Below are 18,681 nucleotides of genomic sequence, written 5' to 3'. Positions count from 1 at the left end.
CACACACACACACACACACACACACACACACACACACACACACACACACACACACACACACACACACACACACACACACACAAAATAAAATATAAAAACACAAACAAAAATAAACGTGTGCCTGATTTTTTTTCCTGAGTCCTCCTAAGGCTTAACATTGTACTCATCATAATGAATGCAGTTTAGCTTCACAAGGTTCGAGAATGCTTCAGAAAAGAACTTCAGACCTGACAACAGATCAAATTTACAATCAGATTTATTCAGGCAGGGGCTGGTAACAGACTGTGATCATGTGCAGATGGGGAATAATGATAGGCGTTAGTGGAGGTAGATGATGAGACAGGCTTGTCAGAAGATCAATCAGAAGATTTCTGCTTACAGTTGTTCTTTTGTTTTCCAGGTTCAGAGGAGGAGGAGAAACAAGAATTGAGCTCACGCAAACATGATTACCTGTGTTTCATGGCAGCGGGTGATAATGTTTCACTAGCTTTTTTATTTTTTTATTTTTTTTTTACATTTTTAGCATAATTATTTTCACTTAGAGATTTTAAAGCATAAAAACAGAAATAATAGCTTGTATTTTCTTTGTAGACTAAATGTATGCATTAATGTTCAGATTTCTACTGAAGAAAAAACACCCTCTATTAGAGAAAATGCACGAGGCAGATGTTTACAGTAACAATGGCATGTACCTGACCTTCACTTCATGACTCGACTGAATTCATTACTTTGCTCTTCTTTTTGTCTAGAATTCCTTGCACGCTTTTTATAAACAGCCTCTAATTATCAATAAAATCCATAACCAGGCATGAAACATGCTGCTGACTTTAGGTCAACAGACGTTTTGTTCTGCACCTGGAACACAGTCCAAAACATTAATATGGAGTTGCCACCAATAAAAGTTTAAATCTGAGCTTAATGTCATATCAAAGAGCCTGACTGATAATTTGGGAGACAGGTAGCCTGAGAGGTTTAACCAACCAAAAAACAAAAAACAGCAAAGAAGAGTTTTACCTTTAATTTTTAAACTCTTCCAACTGGGGAGGGCGATTCTGTCTTACTTAAATAGTGCCCCTGCCTCTTAAACACTGACCAAGGACTTTGTGAATAGATACACACCTTTTCTACCTGAAAAAGGTACCCCTTTTCACTAGCCTGGTAAAAACCAGACCCTTGACCTTCATTTTGCTTCGTTTGAGGGTCTGGACTCTCGGCTATAGAGAAGCGATACTTGCTGGAAGCGTTGCCTCTGCTGAAGTTTAAAATGATTGGATCGGTTGGCCGTGACGAATGTCGCTGTGAAGGAGGCTAAGATAAGATGCTAACCAGAAATTGCGTATGCTGTAAACAACCCTACTGAGAAGAGATAACTACTGAGCTGAACCAGACGACTGTAAATGAGAGCTGCTGCTTTGTCAGACAAATTTAAATGAATTTGGAAGCCTTATCAACACAGACTGGCTTCATTCACTTCCTTCACCGTCATTGCTAAAATAACTAGCAGACACTGCACAGAAAATCAACGTCGTTCAAAACTCCGCCTTCTGCTTGTTGATTGGCCCAGATAAAATAAACTACAAGCAGACACTGCGCAGAAAATCGACGTTCTGTTCTCTGATTGGCCCGGACGAAAATTCTCCCGAAGAAATCCATCTCTATGGGAGAAATCCCAGACGGAGCGTTGAAGCAAAACTAGAATTGAGTGGAGCTGTGTAGGAAGGCAAGCGCCAGGCTAATTTTTCACTGACCAACTGTAAAATAGCCAARCTTGGACAATCAGAAGTGAGAAGACAAACGATGCTGAAACTCAGTGTTTACAAACCAAGGGGTTCACTTGCAAGGTGTCTGTAGCCGTGTTTCCATCCAATTTTAATTTGAATTTTGAGCATTTTTTTCCAATTTCGCAAAAAAGGAAAAAATGAAGAAATGTGAATCAGAATTGTTTCCATCAAGTGGCTCAAAAGTTTCATTCATCTTCACAGTCAACCAAATCCTTTCATCCATCCATTATCTATACTGTGACGGCCCTGCTGCTGCTGCTGGTCATTATTGCAGACAGTTGCCGTGTGTTTGTATAATTGTGCTTGTCACTAGGTCTTCCTGAAGGGGGTGTGGCCTAGGCCCTTAAGAGCGCACCTGGAGAGTGGAGGAAGAGCGTGCCTGTGGAGAGCGTGCGGTCCGGAGCACGCCTGACCGTGGTGGCACTTAACTGTAGCAGCACCTATGATGTGGAGAGTCGAGCTGGCGCAGGAGGAGAAAAGAAAGTGAATGCAGTACTGAGGACGACGTTTGAGCTACCTGAGTGTTTTGCTGTGCGGCGGATGTGTGGAGCTGTGCAGTGGTGTCAGGCTGAGGAGCTGAGAGGTGTGGTTGTGCCACACTGGAGAGCTGGTGTGTCGAGAGTGATCCTGAGACGCCTGGACAAGACGCTGACTCAACAATGCTGGCGGAGAGTTCGGAGCACGACGGTGGCCGAAGACAACCCGACCACAGATTTGTTTTACCAGCCGGTGAAACTGGTACTGAACCACAGACTTTCAGTGGTACAGATTGGTGAGGAACTGCTGGTGACTCCCAAGTCCTGGAGCATCACTACGCGACGGTCGACAACTCACTTACTCCTAGACATTTAAATAAATGCCTCTTTAGGCTTAAAACTGGTAAAACAGCGCCGTGTTTCCACACATGTTATGGCTCTTAGAGCCAGGTCGTAACAATACCCACTTCCTTTTTTCAGGGTCACGGGGGTAAATCCTTTGTTTTTAGGTGCAGCAAAAACACACAAAGATTTGCTGATACTGTCAGTATCTAAATTTTGTTAAAATTGGCTATTACATTACAGAAAAGTTGCATCATGAATAAAAACAGAAAAAAGTTTTATTTTCTGAGAACAGGCCTCTCAGTAACAGACAGTCTTATTAATTTTACATAAATTTCCTGCAGATCAGAATTTATATTGCTGTAAAAGATTGAAGATAGAATCAAACCAAGCCTGAGTTGGTTTAAAATAACACAAAGAAAGCTATATTTAATTTATAAACAGGATGCTTTTCCAAGCAGCCGCCCAACTCATACTACGAGCCTGTCCTCGTTATCAACAGAAAAAAAGTCACACTTTGAGCTTAGCAAGTCTTTTTGTCAAGTGGCAGGAGTTTTAGTTTATTGTAAGTTAYAACAAAAAGAGCTTCATATTTCAGAGAGTGTTCGGTAGTCTCGTAGCAACAACAGGAACCCCGCTGAGCTCCCCACACTTTGAGCTGGTTGGTATACACAGGGGCATAAAGTGTGGACGGCTAAAAACCAGACTGGAGCAATTACATTGTTGGAAAAGAGCTGGGGGATTCACAGAAGCTGTCTAAAGGYGGTTAGTAAGTCCTGTAAAAGGTTTGTGGTCTTTACCAGCACATCTAACATATTTCATATCTGCACTAACTCATTTGGAGTACWTAAACTGGTTAAAATTAAAGAACTCAGTTAACGCTCATTAGAATTTCGATCAGATGTGGGATTAATGAGGGATTTCCAGAGTTCGTCACACTGTGAAATAATTTWGAGAAATTAAAGTTTGTGCAAAAAGATAATAACAAAACCTTGTCTGTATGTAGAAAAGGTTTATATTTGTAAATAACACAGTTAATGGGAAGACTATAATTGTGYTTCCCAAACACACTTGTGGTTCCTAAAGTTCCTAAAAGTAGAATAAGAGGCTTAGGTTTCAGTTATCAGACTTCTACTGTATTTTGTGGAGCAAACTTTCAATTTATGTCTGTGAAGCTGAGACCTTGTCTACTTTTAAGACCAGGCTTAAATTTTGTTTTTGATAAATGCTAYAGTTAGCGTTGTCTTAGTTATGCTGCTATAGGTTTATAGCCAATTTACACTTTGAAAAATTTCAAGATATTTGATTTCATTGTTGCAGTTGCATGGCAGAAATTACATCTTTTTTGTTTACACTCCACCTCCAAGAACCCATTTAATGCAAAACCCCYTCGCAGAATGTTTTTCTTGCAGGGTATGTGCCAAATGTTGCGTGATTGGTCAGAATTTCATGGGCGTGATTATCAGGTTTTATCAAGTGTGAGGTTCAGCTGGCTGAAGCTGATAAAAATAATACAACTTTTACAACTGCTCCAGTAAAACTARCAAAGATAGTCAAATAAACCTTACAAAAATGATCAAAGAACTGGTGCAAGGAAATAGCACCATGTTTATGTACGGACACAGGTGGATCTCTTGTACGGTCCGGGAAAAAGTACATCTAGGTTGTGCAACGTAGGGAAACTTTCCTGCACTGTCTGTCAGAAATGATCAGTGGTGGGCAAWGCTAATCCACAAATTRTCTCTGCAATTTCTAAAGCGCTTATGAAAATATTTAGGTCTGCATCCTCAAAAACACTTATGCCATAGATAAACTAGCAGAAACTAAYTGAAAACTAGTTGAATTAATTAAAAGTTTTTGAGGATTGCTAGTTYGGCTGCTTCTTTGTCTTTTTCTTTTGTTTGTTGTAGATTTTTCATTAAAGAAGCATCAATAAAGTAATTTTAAAACTGTTTATTGGTAAACTGAAACGATGCATTCTGGGTACATGACAAATTTGATTTGTGATGGGATATGAAAGCATGGAGTACAGGAAACTGTATGCAAATTTCAAAATAAAAGCGTGGATTTTAAAGTTTTCCATGTAGTTGCTCCATTTGACCACTAGATGTCAGTCTTCATCAGCATAACATCTTTAAATCATTTCTAACCCCGTTGGCCGATTGCTTCGACCAATTACGTCAAGTATTGAGCTCCAGCATTTAAACTCTATTTGTTTTAAAGGGAGCTCCAACTGTAAAGTAAAATAAATCAATACATACAAAATTTTAGTATGGATTACAAATGTTAACTGTTTTTGCTGGGAAAGGGAGTTCAAAACATTGCCTTCCTGCAACATAAGCAGACACAAAGCATTGTGGGAAATGAGAACCCTGACCGAAAGCAACAGTCAGCAAAGATGTATACTGTACCTTTCTAATAAGTGTGCTTATCTGGGAGGGGAGCTGTTGGATAGATCATGTGTGTTGTGATTCATTGACAGCCATACCTTCTGCTGTTCAAGTTAATGATGACTGGTAGATAATTAGGTATTAGTGGTACTGTATTTTAATTTTAGAAAGCTCAAATCCACTTATGAATTATAAAAATTAGTAAGACCGCTAAAGCACAAACAAAATATTTAGGCCTGCCATTAGCGGATTTGCGCATTAGCGGACWGGTGTCCACCACTGGAAGTGATGGTTTGCAAGGTAACACTTCTCTTTGGTTAACAACTCCTCCATCTACACCAACCTTGTGGTCGCTTTGTAGGCTTTTGCTTGTGACATGTGCTGCAGTTGAAGGACGGTGAGAGAACTTATCAAGAGTTCTCTTTTGAGTATAAAATGTCCGTGCAAAAACAAATGTCTCACAGCCACCTGAGTGAGAACAAAAGTCTTACTTCTTGTGAAGTTTGTAGTAACCTTGAGTGTTTAGAGCCAGAAAGGGGCCCATGGCATCACAAACTGCTTATTGTGGTGTGAAATTCTTAACTCTCCACTCTACATGTAAAGAACTAAACCTCTGGTTGTTGCGGCCACAACCTGAGCATCCTTCAGGGACGTTTGTGGCACGTGTGTGTAGCCGTACCAGTTTTGGCGTCCACGGAGAAATACGGCTGACCCTCCAGGATGCTGTAGACCACACGAGCACTGTTGCCATATGTCGGGTCGTCGGCATCTGTAGCAGTCACCTGGATCACAGACGTTCCTGGGTAAACACAGAGTCAAAGGTGAGAGGCAGGCAGTGCCAACTGTTGGGTAAAGTGATAATTTTAAGTAGACTTTTTTTCATATTTGGCAAGAAATTAAACTGAATAATTAACTTTGGAAGAAGCTTTACAGGCAGTGACTGAAAGAGATGGAAATGAGCTTTTATAATGCATTTTGTTAAATACCAATATAAATGCACAATAAATTTGTTCTATTCTGCCCATGCACATTATTTCTCTATYTTTGCTCACCAATTCTTGACATTTCTGGCACAGATGCCTGATAGGGACCATCTAGAAACTGTGGCTCGTTGTCGTTGATGTCCTGAATCTTAACGATGAACTCGGACTCAGGCTCCAGAGGTCTGTTCGTCAAGCGGTTGCGAGCCTGGGCACGCARGACGTATTGTGCCTTGACCTCCCGGTCCAGTCTTTGGATGGCATGTATGTCCCCAGTGCTGTCATCAATGGTGAAGGTACTGCCTGCCCCCTCRCCCGTCAGGATGTACTTAATGGAGCCATCGCCTTTGTCCATGTCAGAGTGGAGCTGTAAGAGCCAAGCAAGGAGTTGTTGGTCTCAAAAGACATTTAAAKGACATCTAAATGGTTCAGAAACACAACAGTTAGGTCTGCATGTTGGAAAGATGATTGTATTTAGTCACGATCAAGAAAAGGATATTCACTTCCATCTCTACTATAAAAACAGACTGGTAACAGTCTGTGGTCCAGGTTAGGTTGAAATCTTGATTTGACCTTTTTTAAAGAATGTTTAATTAACTCCTTTCTTTAGAACTTGAAAACATTGAAGACCAGAGAAACAACAAAAGGATGTGAGATAGTGATCCTCACGGACCATGACTGGACACCATGGCTTTAGAATGTCCTGGAAGTATTTTGTTATTAACACGCAGMCTGTTTCTGTGACACATTAAATGAAATTATGTTTTGTTTCATACTTACAATTACAGCAACACTGATGATAATAAATTGAGCAATCGAGCTTAGAATTAAAAACGATCCCACACTGAACACTTTTGCTTATATAAGTTGCCTAAACAACATGTAACAYCTGTTTAGTGGCTAATAAAATCAAGCAAAATAAAAGTTTTTACAAGTTCAGAATGTGAATCAAGCTTAGTTGTTTGTAATCTCTATCAATGCGCCTGCTTTTCATGCATCACGTCCAGATTTGGCCTGTTTGTTTAAAGTTGTTTCTATGCTTGGAAAAAATTTATAAGAACAAAACTGTCTAAATGTGGTTTAAATTTAGTTGCAGATATTCCAGTCTAAGTAAGATTTACAACCTAGTCAAATTTAAAATAGCTTTATAGAAGTTGTCTTCTGATCTAAAGAGTTCAACACTTTTCTTGAGACTATGAAACATTACATTTGTTCAAATCTGTACCCAAATGGCTAAGATGTACATGTATTTCTCCACAAATGAAATTGTCAAAAAAAAAGAAAAAAAAAAAAGAACAGGAGTATGGAGCTAGAAATGTTGGACTGACATGCTTTCTAAGACGTTTAATTAGGTCACATCTCCCAGTTTTAGAACAATGCTGCTGCACAGCATCCTAAACATACAGATAACAGAACAAAATGACTTTTGAGGCCAAATCAGCCTCATGCTCTCAGTCCAAGTAAACATGCGTTTCACTCACTGAAAGAAGGAAAAAAGCCCAGAGATGAACATGAGCTGAATCACACAGAAAATGATCAGCTGTTATTTGGAATGCAGAATTACTGTATATCAGCACAACAACATTACAGGCAAATAAAAATATTTAAAATTAAACATCAGCACTGGGTTCAAATGAAAGATGATGTTGGATCTAAATCCTGCTTTCAGCTGTTCTCAATACTCTATGGAGAAATGTCTTTACAAGTGTGACAGTTTATTTGGCTCGCAGGAAACAAACAAACACTATTTTACCCAAAGCAAATGTGCATTTGAAAAGTGTTAMTATTGCTACATTTGCAACATTACTRTTTAAACTAAACATTTTCTCTACCTTCGAAAATGTATCTGTTTTAAGAAAGTTAATGAATGCTAAAATAATGCCAGGACAGTCAGTGGTAATAATATATACAGTAACGACACATTTTTATTTTACCGTTTGTTTAACTAGGTAAATCCCATTGAGATTGCAGATCTTTTTTTCGAGGGAGGCCTGGGCCTGAAGGCAACCTATTGAACATCTCTTTGGGGGAAACCCATAGTACCCGAAGAAAACCCACACAAGAACGAGAAGAAAGTTCTAAAGAAGAGGCTTCTAAAACTTGCAAAACTGTTCTTTAAATATTAGTAAATATTAACTGATGATCATCAGTATGATAAAACTAGGAGTTTACTGCTCTGGAGCATACAGGTGTGTGTATTAATGGGGCAATACCATGTAAATTCAACTTTTTTGTGATTCATATCACGTTAAAACGTCATTCCCTCAACAAAAACATACACAGAGTATTGATTTCACTAATCTGTGCATGTTTGTGAACTTCTGTAAAGTCCTGTGTTAGCTATTCAGGAGAACAAAAGCAGCTGGTTGGTCCTAGAACTAAATACACCTTGCTGCAGACTGCAAAATGGGGTGGGGTCGGGTAAGTGTTAAACCAAGACCATATATAGAAAATAGAACCATAGCACTCCAGAAATGAAGGGGGCACTGTTTTCAGGAGTGGACGTTACAGTAAATTTGACTACAGTAAAAATACTTTGGTTTGCAAACTTCATGAGAATGAACCACCATACTACTGGAACAATGTCTTTTGTACAGATGTGAAAGCAGACGTGTTTATCCTAGTTGCACAGCACCATCTTTAGTGAAAACCCAAATACAATTCTTCAGCACAAAACGCATCATACCAACTGTCACCATGCAGTCTGAATGTCTCTGAAGACCAAAGTGTTCAAGAGTTGAACATGAGGCCATGTGTCTGACAGCTTGACTGGAATTGGGTCATGATACAACAGGTACAGTAACTGATCTTAAACACAGCAGCAAATGTACAACAGAGGGGACGGAAAAGAAAATCAAAGATGTTGCCATGAAATGCGGGAACTCAAGACCTTTGTGCAGTAATGTTTTGCGTGCGATCTCTCTCACTACAGGTTTTCTTGATTGTTTACAAACAAAAAAACTCTGGAAGTTAACTGCTGATTGTGTCAAAGTGAATCAACATGACATCCCAAATCAATAAAACCAAATAAAAAGTACTTACTATTATTAAAGATTTTAATTTATTACCACAAAAAAATGCTAAATGTACTGTGTAAATGACAGCATTGTACATGGCATCATGTGGACTTGAGGTTAARTTACCTGCAGACCTTAGGGGTGGTGTGTGGTCATAGTTCTCTAAACCTGTATCAGCAAGTCCACGTAATCACAGCTCGGAGCCTGTTTGTTGCTGTGGACTGAGCCGTGCAATCAGAAGCCTTTTGTGGCCTCTAAGTGCAAATGCCAGCCTGTTGATGCGCAATCAGTCTTTACTTTGTACCAAGAGGGCCTCTCTGTATGATGACGAGTACTTACYGCCATCAAGTTGACTGAGTGAAATTCAATGCCTCCTTTGGTATCTGCCTTGTATATAATCAACAGGCATGAACAGCGAGCACACAGCTCAGCACTCCGTCTGAAAACAGACTGCTTTCAAGATTCTTGCTTTGGCCTTTCATCATCTGTGGCCTGTGAAAGAAATGACCCAGGCAGAGTTGTTGAACTGCAAAAAATGCTGCAGCGTTACAACTCGTTGTTAGGCCCTCATTGTTTCAGCAGCATTCACAAGCTGCAGATGATACAGCTTTTCCTATCTTATTTGGACTCTATGCCCACCTGTTCTCTCCATCCTGCAAACCCGCCGTTCTCAAACAGATTTTTTTTGATCGGTTGKGAATTTCTGACTTGTGTCTGATGCATCTCAGGCCAGAGCTTTTTCTTCATCTTCTCCAACACAACCCCCTCCCCTCTTACCTCCAAGGCATTCGAAAAGAGGGAGCTTGACACAGGGTATCAATTACCTGCTCCATCTCCAGTCCAAAAGCCCAAACCTCCAACACCACAAAGGTTTGGAATACTAAATTTCTCAACAGAGAGACAGGCTGAGCTCAGAAGAAAGACTCATAAAAAGGCAGGCTACAGATAATCTCTTTCATGTTTGYTTATGTTCTACAGGGCCTTTCTGCCCTGAGTGGCTTTCTGGACCAATGAACTTGCTTATGTCCTTAAGTTTGGAAGAAAAAAGCTTCATATTTATTGGATGAAATCCATCAATTTTAATTGATAAAAGATAAAGATGGTTGAGAATAATAGATTGAGTAAACAAATATTTAAAGGAGGAGTGTCATGGATTTTCCAGACACATAGTTAAATTCTGTACCACAATCAAGTAACTATGTTGCCTTCAGTTGTTATGAAAATGGTGTTTATATTAAAATAAATTTGATTTTGCATCATAGTCTGTCTAAATGACTTGATAATGGTCTCTTTAAGAACCTCTTACCTTTTTCTTACACTCCTACTTCAGCACATCTTTACAACAATGCTTCATGCTCTTTACAACCTTTCATAGGTGTGTTGTACTTTGTTGTAAAAAAAAGAACAAGCAACAATATATAATACGAGTTTTGGAAAATGACAACCTTAGATTCAAATGTTCTATTTTGACATTAGGTTAACATTAATTCACAAAATTAAAAGAATAAAAACCTCAAAAACAGTTTAAATGAAATTATTATGAGCAATTTTAAATTTTTTGTTTTGTAGTTAATATAGGTCTCTCAAAAATTGTTCACATAAAGGTGATTGTAACATAAACCAAAAAAATGTTATATAATTATTTAATTTGTTTTTAGCTGTGGTGTTAAATCTTTTATTGAGGATGACTGGGTTTACATTTATTGACTTTCTGGTCGTATCACGACAGAACAATCAAAGAGCTTCTTTGAAGACCTCTTGTATTCTTTTTCCAATAAATCAGAAGTGTTGCTGAAGTGCCTTCTTCCACTGAAACACTCTGAGTAAAGCTTTAGGGAATTAGCTACCTTTAAAACAAAGGAAATGCTAACAAAAGCATCTCCAACTTTTACAATTACAGGATTAAATTTAGCATTTCTGACCACCAGAAAAAAAAAAATCCAAAATCACAAAACGTGACCATTAAAGTAAAGATGACAAATTGTACAAAGTTTTATATTCTCTTGGACTGCAGGCCACTGAAATAAGTGCATTCAGGGATTAAATCTGTATTTTTTTTCTAATTCACTGAAGCTGTCCTTTGCCCTCCTTTGATCTTTTCTTCTACATTCATCCTCTCAGATTTAACAGAGACCTGCAGGCTGCTGAGCCCTCTTACAGATCTTCTAGTCTGCAGTGTTTGAAAGTTGGAGGTGAACTTCTTAGCAGCTCCTGCTCTGAGGTTCCCTCCTCATCMGCAACAACAAGTGAAAAGGTSACGTAGAGTTGTTCTACCAGAGGCTGGAAAAATGCACTTCTTCAAGCGCTACCTTCATGTCCGCATGTATATACCATGTGTCTGCGTGTTCGTACAGTCCTGCTCATAGTCAACACCGACCTTTCCGATATAAAGTGGGTCCAGCCCGGTGTATTCCTCCAGGACAAAGAACTGATTCCACACCCAGCCTCGTTTCACTCTCTGCAGCAGCGCTGAGCTTCTGGTGTTTTCCTCATCTGTTGGTTTACCCAGGAGGCTATGAGGCAGAAGGGTCAAAATGCTAAGGGTCAGAAGGAGCAAGGTGTTCGCAATAGCTGGAGGATGCAGTCGGACCCCCATTGTGAAGCACAAAGATCCTTCCACCTCCTTCACCAGTCGTTATTTCCTGATTCTTGCCTTTCTGAATGCAGCCGGTGTTCTAGGAGAAAAGAAAAAGAAAAGGACAGATGAGTGTCAAATGTATGTTTTATGGTTTTTTCTGTTTAATGCTGTTGAAAACCTGTGTATTTGGTTGCTTTTATTCTTTTTCAGTATAGTTTGGCTGTCTGAGTGTGTCTGCCACTGGAAGAATAAGAGGGATCACACTGAGCTGTGTAAAATTACAAAAATGGTGAGAAAAGCAAAAAAAAAAAAGGCAAAAAACCCCCACAAGCATAAGGTCATAAAGATCATTATGACAAGTCATAATGTCGGTTTGGGAAGGAGGAGCAGATTGATTCTGTTAGAAAGTTTGAATAAAATACAAATTTTAATTATTGATGTTAATAATTAAAGGTTTTCAAACAGTGACGTATCAGTTTGTTTACAACCARTCAGTGCGCTGAGTCAAAAAAGTGATCATTCAAATATGTTCAAACTAGATGCACCTGTGCAACTCAAATCTTTCCCCCATTTGTTTTCTTCTTTGATTCTGCATTTACTGAAACAATAGAACACAATCACAAGATATATATTTTTGTGTACACCAAGTTTGAGTCTTATTTTCCTTTCAACTTTCATTTGTCTCATAAATTGTTTAAACAAAAAGCACGCTGAATGTTTGGTGACACTGCAACACTAACTATATAATTAATAAGATACATTATTTAACATCTTTATTTTCTATACGCATCTTTTGTATATTAAGTAATATTTGTGTTAATGAACAGACTTTTAGGTTCTTATTCATACCAGCTCAAATACTCAGTAAAACAACCTTCTTTGAGGCATTTCCATTTGTCCTTCAGATKTAATGTTTTAGTGAAAAATAAAAAAAAGTCCATAAATGCTTCACAAATTAAAGATTTTAAACAAAGTTTCTTGTAGATTTCTGTTTATATAATGGAGGTTTGGGGATAAATGGAGTGTGATTTGTGCATTGAGTGTATGCTGGAAACCAACAATGATGGTGTTGATCATTTGGTTAGCTTTGTTCTGAGCTTTGTTCTGYTTCTCCTTGTTGCATTGTCTCATCTGGAGCAGCAGGGGAGATACGTTCGACACAAACAAGCTGCTGGACAAACAGAGATCTGGAGCTTCCACACTCCACTTGCGTGTGGAGCAACAGTTTCCTGTCTGGTCACTGTCATAGCATTWGTATGGGCCATCATACATCTCTAGCCCTCAGCCTCAATGCCGGCTCCCCACAGGGCTGTGCGCTGAGCCTCCTGATCCATACCCTTAACACACATGATTGCACTTCTGCTCAACACAGCAACACCTTTGTCAAGTTTGCAGATAGATGTCCACAGTGGAGGGGCTAATCTGTGGGGGATGCGGTGGAGCAGCTGACAGTATAGTTCGGAGAGCACAACAATTTATTCCTCATTCCTCAAGAACCAAGGAGCTGGTAACAGATGAAAAAAAAACTCCAAACAAAGCAAATATTTTACCATTGGAGGTGACCATGTGAACAGGGTGACAGACTCAGGTGACCACAATGAGGAGGACCTCTGAGCTGCTCATGGTGGTCAGGAAAAATACTATCACCTAGAACCTGTTTCTATCCTGATGATTTCTTGTGCCTCTTTTCAACTAGAACCTCTACAGCACGGTTTGACTCAGCTGAACTCTGATCAGCACGGTTCGGGTGGTTTTCCATCACACTTCAGTAACAGCTCTAGTGGGTCAGTTCATTGWAAAGTTAGGTGTTCCCAGAGTCCAAAAATTGAGGCCACACGCCTTACCAGCTGGTGGTAGTTATGCTACATTAAGCTATTTGCCACCAATAAAGATAGTAGAAGAAGACCCCGAAAAGATACCCAACACAACAGTGGAGGAAATGTTTAGTGTTTTTATGACACAACCAGTGAGTCCCTAACCAGTCAGTGACCGACTGTCTTCTGACGTCATGCTTTCAGGTGAGCACAGTACACTTGGAACCACAGTGAAGTAAGTTCTGAAAAAGAGGCTGGTTCCATGAATCCTTGCTAGAGGAAAAGCCTTGGAGCCGTGGAGAGCCAAGTTGAGCCATGCTGTAGAGGTGCTAAYGGAAAAGACGCCTAAGTGCTCCATAAAAAGCATCCTATACTGCATATGTGGTACACTCTAAAAATGAAATGTTGGATTTACTTAACCATGTTATGTTACCTGGTTCCACTTAACTGACTTGAGTAAATTCAAAGCAACATACTCATGTTCTTTGTCTAAAAAACTGATATACTGCTTTGAATTTACTCAACTCAGTTAAGTGGAACCAGGTACCATAACATGGTTAAGTAAATCCAACATTTCATTTTTTACAGTGTACATCAGCTGTACAGTGGCTCAGAGGAAAGTGATGTAGAGGGTTATAAACATTGCCCAGAAGACCAAGGTCTACCCTTTTGTATCATTAGAAGAACTGCACAGATCTCAAAAAAGCTCACAATACCACAAAGRACTCCTTCTGTCCTTTGTTTAAACTCTTTCTTTCAGACAGTACAGATCAAGTAAAATATTGGCGAACAGGTTCAAGAAAAGTTTTCATCATACAGTAATAACTTCACTAAACATAGTTATAACATAACCTAAGATGCAAAGAGAATGTATTTATTTATTATGATTTTATTTAGTATTTTTGGTTTTAAAATTTAAAAATGTATGTTTGAACTATTTTTTATGGATTATGCATCTTAGTTGCCAACTTTGCATTTTGTCAAATCCTCCAAAACTTTGATGTCATGGTGCCACTTTAACTTCCAAAACATTAAAGCAACCTTTCGTAACCTTTATAAGGCTCTGGACAATCAGGCAAAACCATACTTCTTTCCTTCCTCCTCCTCTTCCTGTCATGAAGAGAGGTGAGCTCCTTCACACCTCCTGTAATTGGCCCGGGGGTGTGATGTTCTGAGATTGTAGTGTTTCTGTCAACACTCCTGCTCGACTTTACCCACACCATGTTGTACAAGCTCCCTTCAGTGCTGCACACCACTCGTTACAAGTGTAACATCAGCCCCCCTCCACACCTCCATAGCTCAGGTTTCGAAAGCCCARTGGCACTGCCTTGAATTTCACGGTTCTAAACACCCCCACAAGCGTTTTCCCCTTTTCATATGAAAGGAATATTTAAGATTAGTGGAGTCAATTCCTGGAATTTTTGAAGGAGATGCTTTTTAAGTTATTGATTTCAGCTGATCGATACCGCTTCACATGCAGGGCAGAGCACACATGCTGYCTCTTTCTATCTATCTGCATCTTGTTAATATGTATAAGAAGAACGGTAGCTTCTACTTCTTGCATTAATGAGTCTTAGGAGAAAAGAAAGGCAGATTTACGGTCAGAAAGCAGAAACAGGGGAGTGAAACGGCTGTAAGCAAGGTTTGGCGCTACAAAGAAAGAGAAAACACAACGGAAGAAAGGCAGACTGTTGGACTCACAGACCGACTCCATTATGTTTTGTAAAGGAGAACGCTTTGTGCTTCTGCAGACCCTCTGAATCACCAAACTCAGTTAATCATTGTTGAAGAGGCACAAAAGGCAGCAAATGGAGGGAGGCTTGGTAGCATTGTCGACTGGAAGCCGGCCCCGAGTGTGAGTGGGTGCGGGTTTGTGTGTTTGTTAAGAAAACTCAGCGAGGGCCGCTTAGCAGGATGACTGACACTTGACCTGGTCGCCTCTCTCCTCTTTTCAGTCCATTCAAGCCGTCTGGTCTCCATTAGGAAGTAAAATTAGCTCCCTGTGCAYAAACCTCCACGCTCAGCTCCTCCCCTAAAGGTCACAACCTGCACCCAAAGTCGTTTTGCRTCATTTTGTTGAGTCCTAATGAGGTGACATGCTAAATAATTGTGTTAACGAAACATTTCACACATCATTCTTCTGCTAATCTTATTGTATCTYGCTTGTTTAAGGAGAAACAGCTGCTGGCAATGCTCAAAAGCTATTGATGGATGGTCGAATGGATGCAAAGATGAAGGAGGTGATGGAGGAATCATATACATATGATTAAGAAGCATTTTTCCTCCAGTCTCGAACAATCCTCTTATCTGAAAACAATCTGTGTTTTTCGATACAGAAGAAAAATAACACAATTTAGAGTTGTTATCCRAGTCAAAGATGGCACCGAAGGCACAGGGATATCCAATTTGTTCTGCGTTTGTTTTGAAACACGAGAAATCCCTGAAAGGGGGAGCTGTTTATCGAAACGGAGGAAGAGTTTGAGTGACAGCGAAGGAGACGGTGATTGTCAAGGGGAGCAGCTGGTGTGAGAAAATGATGGGCCATATTGTTGTATCATCATACTCCGAGTCCACCTGCTGCTCCATTAACTGCGATCTGACAACAACAGACTACATCAAACTGCTGCTGCACCAGACAGAAAGGTGAGGTTTTTCCCGTCAAACAAAGAGAAAAGAAACAAACAGCAAGAAACTAACATGGTTCGACAAAATCAGACCAACCCCACCTGTTCAGGATAATGAGTCGCCGAGTAAAACACCAAAATCTGCTCCATTCCTTTGAAGCAGAACAGAAAACTTTTATTTGTAAGAACAAAAAACRTCTGCTGTGAGGGTACACAAAGATCAGTTGGGTATCAAAATGTGAGAATGTTATCTAAAAAATTCATGGTTTCTCTGTCAGCAAACAGGARGAGACTCAAACACAACCACTTCTTTGTGTTTTTTTTTCTTCTAATTCATATTTATATTAAAAATAGATGGCAAAAGATAGTAACAAAACTGTAAATTAAATAAATAAAATTCCATGCTGTCACATGTTCTTAAAAATGAATAATAAATACATAAAACTAACATTTCCTGCAACTTATTTTTGCTTCATACATTTTCATTTCCCAGGAAATCAGTTGCAAATCTGCTTTTCTTTGTCTTGATAAACATCCTTTGCAAAAAAATGTCATGCAAAAGAAGTCACATTAATGCAAAAAAATGTAGGAATAATAACATATTGGTGCTACTTTTTATTTTAGAGTTTTAAACTGCCATTATCTTACGTTAACAGAATGTCGTAACCCTTTAATGTACAAATACTCATGTGACACCATGATTTCATGCAGACTCCAGCACGTGTTATGAATGACTTTCAGCTACTACAACAAAAAATATGAACCAGATATTTGTAAATCTGACTGAGCTACATTCATTTTTGTCTTTCCTGTGGTCAAGAATATTTGGCAGCCATCTTGAATTTGGTTGAMTCCAACTTCCTGTCAGTTTTATTAAAATTCAAAGGTTTGTAAGACATTTTGTCAAAAGACAAACAATGTGTACAACAAAGGTGAGTGCTTTTACACACAAATCTGATGATCTGCTGTGATTTGAGTATATGTTGTGGTTGACTCTCAGTTACGACAGTTTTAGCTTGTTATATGTTAAATTCAAAAGATGATAAGTTATATGTTATGGACATCTTCATATGYAACTATACCCAAAGTTAATCTGTCAGTTTTGAATGTCAAAATTTAGAAGCTTTATTGTTTCTGTTTCTAGAATTTCTAAATTTGGTGTTATGGGTGCTTGTTGTACAAAAGTGTTTGAGTATTTTTAAAATGTTTCTTTACAAACAATCTGTTTTGTTTAAAGAGGACATATGCAAAATCCACTTTTTTAGCCCTTAAATACATTTTCTTGTGTACTTGGGTCTTTAGGAGTGCAGGAAAGTTGAATTTAGTTTCTCCCTGTGCTGCGTTGATATCTTTATTCTGTTTGGGTCATATTTTTCAACCCGTTCAGTTTTCTCCATTCTTTATGATGTTTTTTAAACTGTTAATTATTTGCTATTATTATAAGGTCTGGACTTACTAATTATAATTTGATTTTCTACATTCCCCTCTCACTCTCGGTCAGACTCGGGCTCCAACATGGCTGGATGGACAAGTCTTCCCTTGTCGACATCTTTAAATAAAAGCATTGCAGTTCCTCTTTATATAGACCCAAACAGAATGATTTAAATGTAAAACATGATTTAAAACCATACGTCTTTTTCAAACTTCTCTTTCCTTGAAACTTGCATTTGTTGACCGAGGTGAAGCCGAGGTGAAGCTCCATGTGTGGCACACCAGTACATTTTGACCCAGTGTAAGAAATACGTTCAGTGTTTTTAAGTGTTAATTTCATAGCTGTCGTGTCTGCTTTCCACTCACCTCGGCTTTAAAAAGAGACCCCCCAGAGTGCAGAGAAAAGGTCTTTTAAAAAACTGGGTGGATCCATGAAAACGGGCTCCACCCTGCCCTGGCAGSGCGAAACGTCACGGCTAGTTTGCTGAACACAATTGATTTAACACGGTTGTAYATGTCAAGGAAAATTTCAGGCTGGACTTTTTGAGTACTAAATATCTGATTGGTGAATTATTGAAAAGTTCTCAAAGTCTAAACTAAACTGCGGAGGTCATGTTGAGTGTGACAAAATCACATTCCTCAAGAAAGTGATTTTTAAAAATTTCTAAATACTAATATTTACTTACATATTAGAATATAATGGAATCAGGACTCTGCTTCCTTTCTCGCAGTGTGCTGTGTGTGTACGTTTTGATGGTGAAGATATGATTTTTTACCATTTTCCCATTACTCACAGCTTGGCGAGGACGCACTGGGGACAAAAGTCTGGTCTCCATTGAGGAAAATATTGTTAGTGGGTCAGTGGTTTGGCTAAGGTGTGAGTTGAGTTTTTGGKAAGGTTTTGGCTCAGGTACTGGGRTGATTTTAGGGTAAGGGGTCAGGGTTGAGCTGTAGAAATGACCGGTAAATGAATGGAAGTCAATGCAAAGTCCCCATGAGGATAGAAGAACAAATTTGCATGTGTGTGTGTGTGTGTGTGCCTAAAATGGCCAGGCTGTGTAAAGGTAACGGTCTAAACCATCACTGCCTGCAGCAAAGACCCAGTTTCTTATCTGGATCAGAGGTTCAGAGGGCAAACCTTCAAAGGCTGAGTCAGACTGAAGGAGTGTGGATTCTGGCCACAGAGATGCTTGTGTGTTGAATCTGAGTTCACAACATGTGTTGGTGTGTGTGTGTGTGTGTGTGTGT

At 39.2% G+C, this 18,681-nt stretch overlaps 1 protein-coding gene across 2 annotated transcripts in view; it reads right to left on the bottom strand.

The window, feature by feature from the left end:
* LOC106522296 (cadherin-20) overlaps positions 1 to 18,681 on the bottom strand; it is a 104,019-nt gene that overhangs the window by 18,041 nt on the left and 67,297 nt on the right. For both annotated transcript variants that reach the window (XM_014015262.1, XM_014015263.1), the window contains exons 2-4: positions 11,364 to 11,661; positions 6,042 to 6,336; positions 5,669 to 5,788 (exon numbers count right to left, since the gene is read on the bottom strand). In XM_014015262.1, coding sequence (XP_013870716.1) covers positions 5,669 to 5,788; positions 6,042 to 6,336; positions 11,364 to 11,582 — 634 coding nt within the window. In that variant the 5' untranslated portion in view covers positions 11,583 to 11,661. The remainder of the gene's footprint in view (positions 1 to 5,668; positions 5,789 to 6,041; positions 6,337 to 11,363; positions 11,662 to 18,681) is intronic.

The sequence above is a fragment of the Austrofundulus limnaeus genome, unplaced genomic scaffold (genome assembly GCF_001266775.1).
Source record: "Austrofundulus limnaeus strain Quisiro unplaced genomic scaffold, Austrofundulus_limnaeus-1.0 Scaffold126, whole genome shotgun sequence".
Taxonomy (NCBI): Eukaryota; Metazoa; Chordata; class Actinopteri; order Cyprinodontiformes; family Rivulidae; genus Austrofundulus; species Austrofundulus limnaeus.
This window is presented reverse-complemented; position numbering and strand designations above follow the sequence as displayed.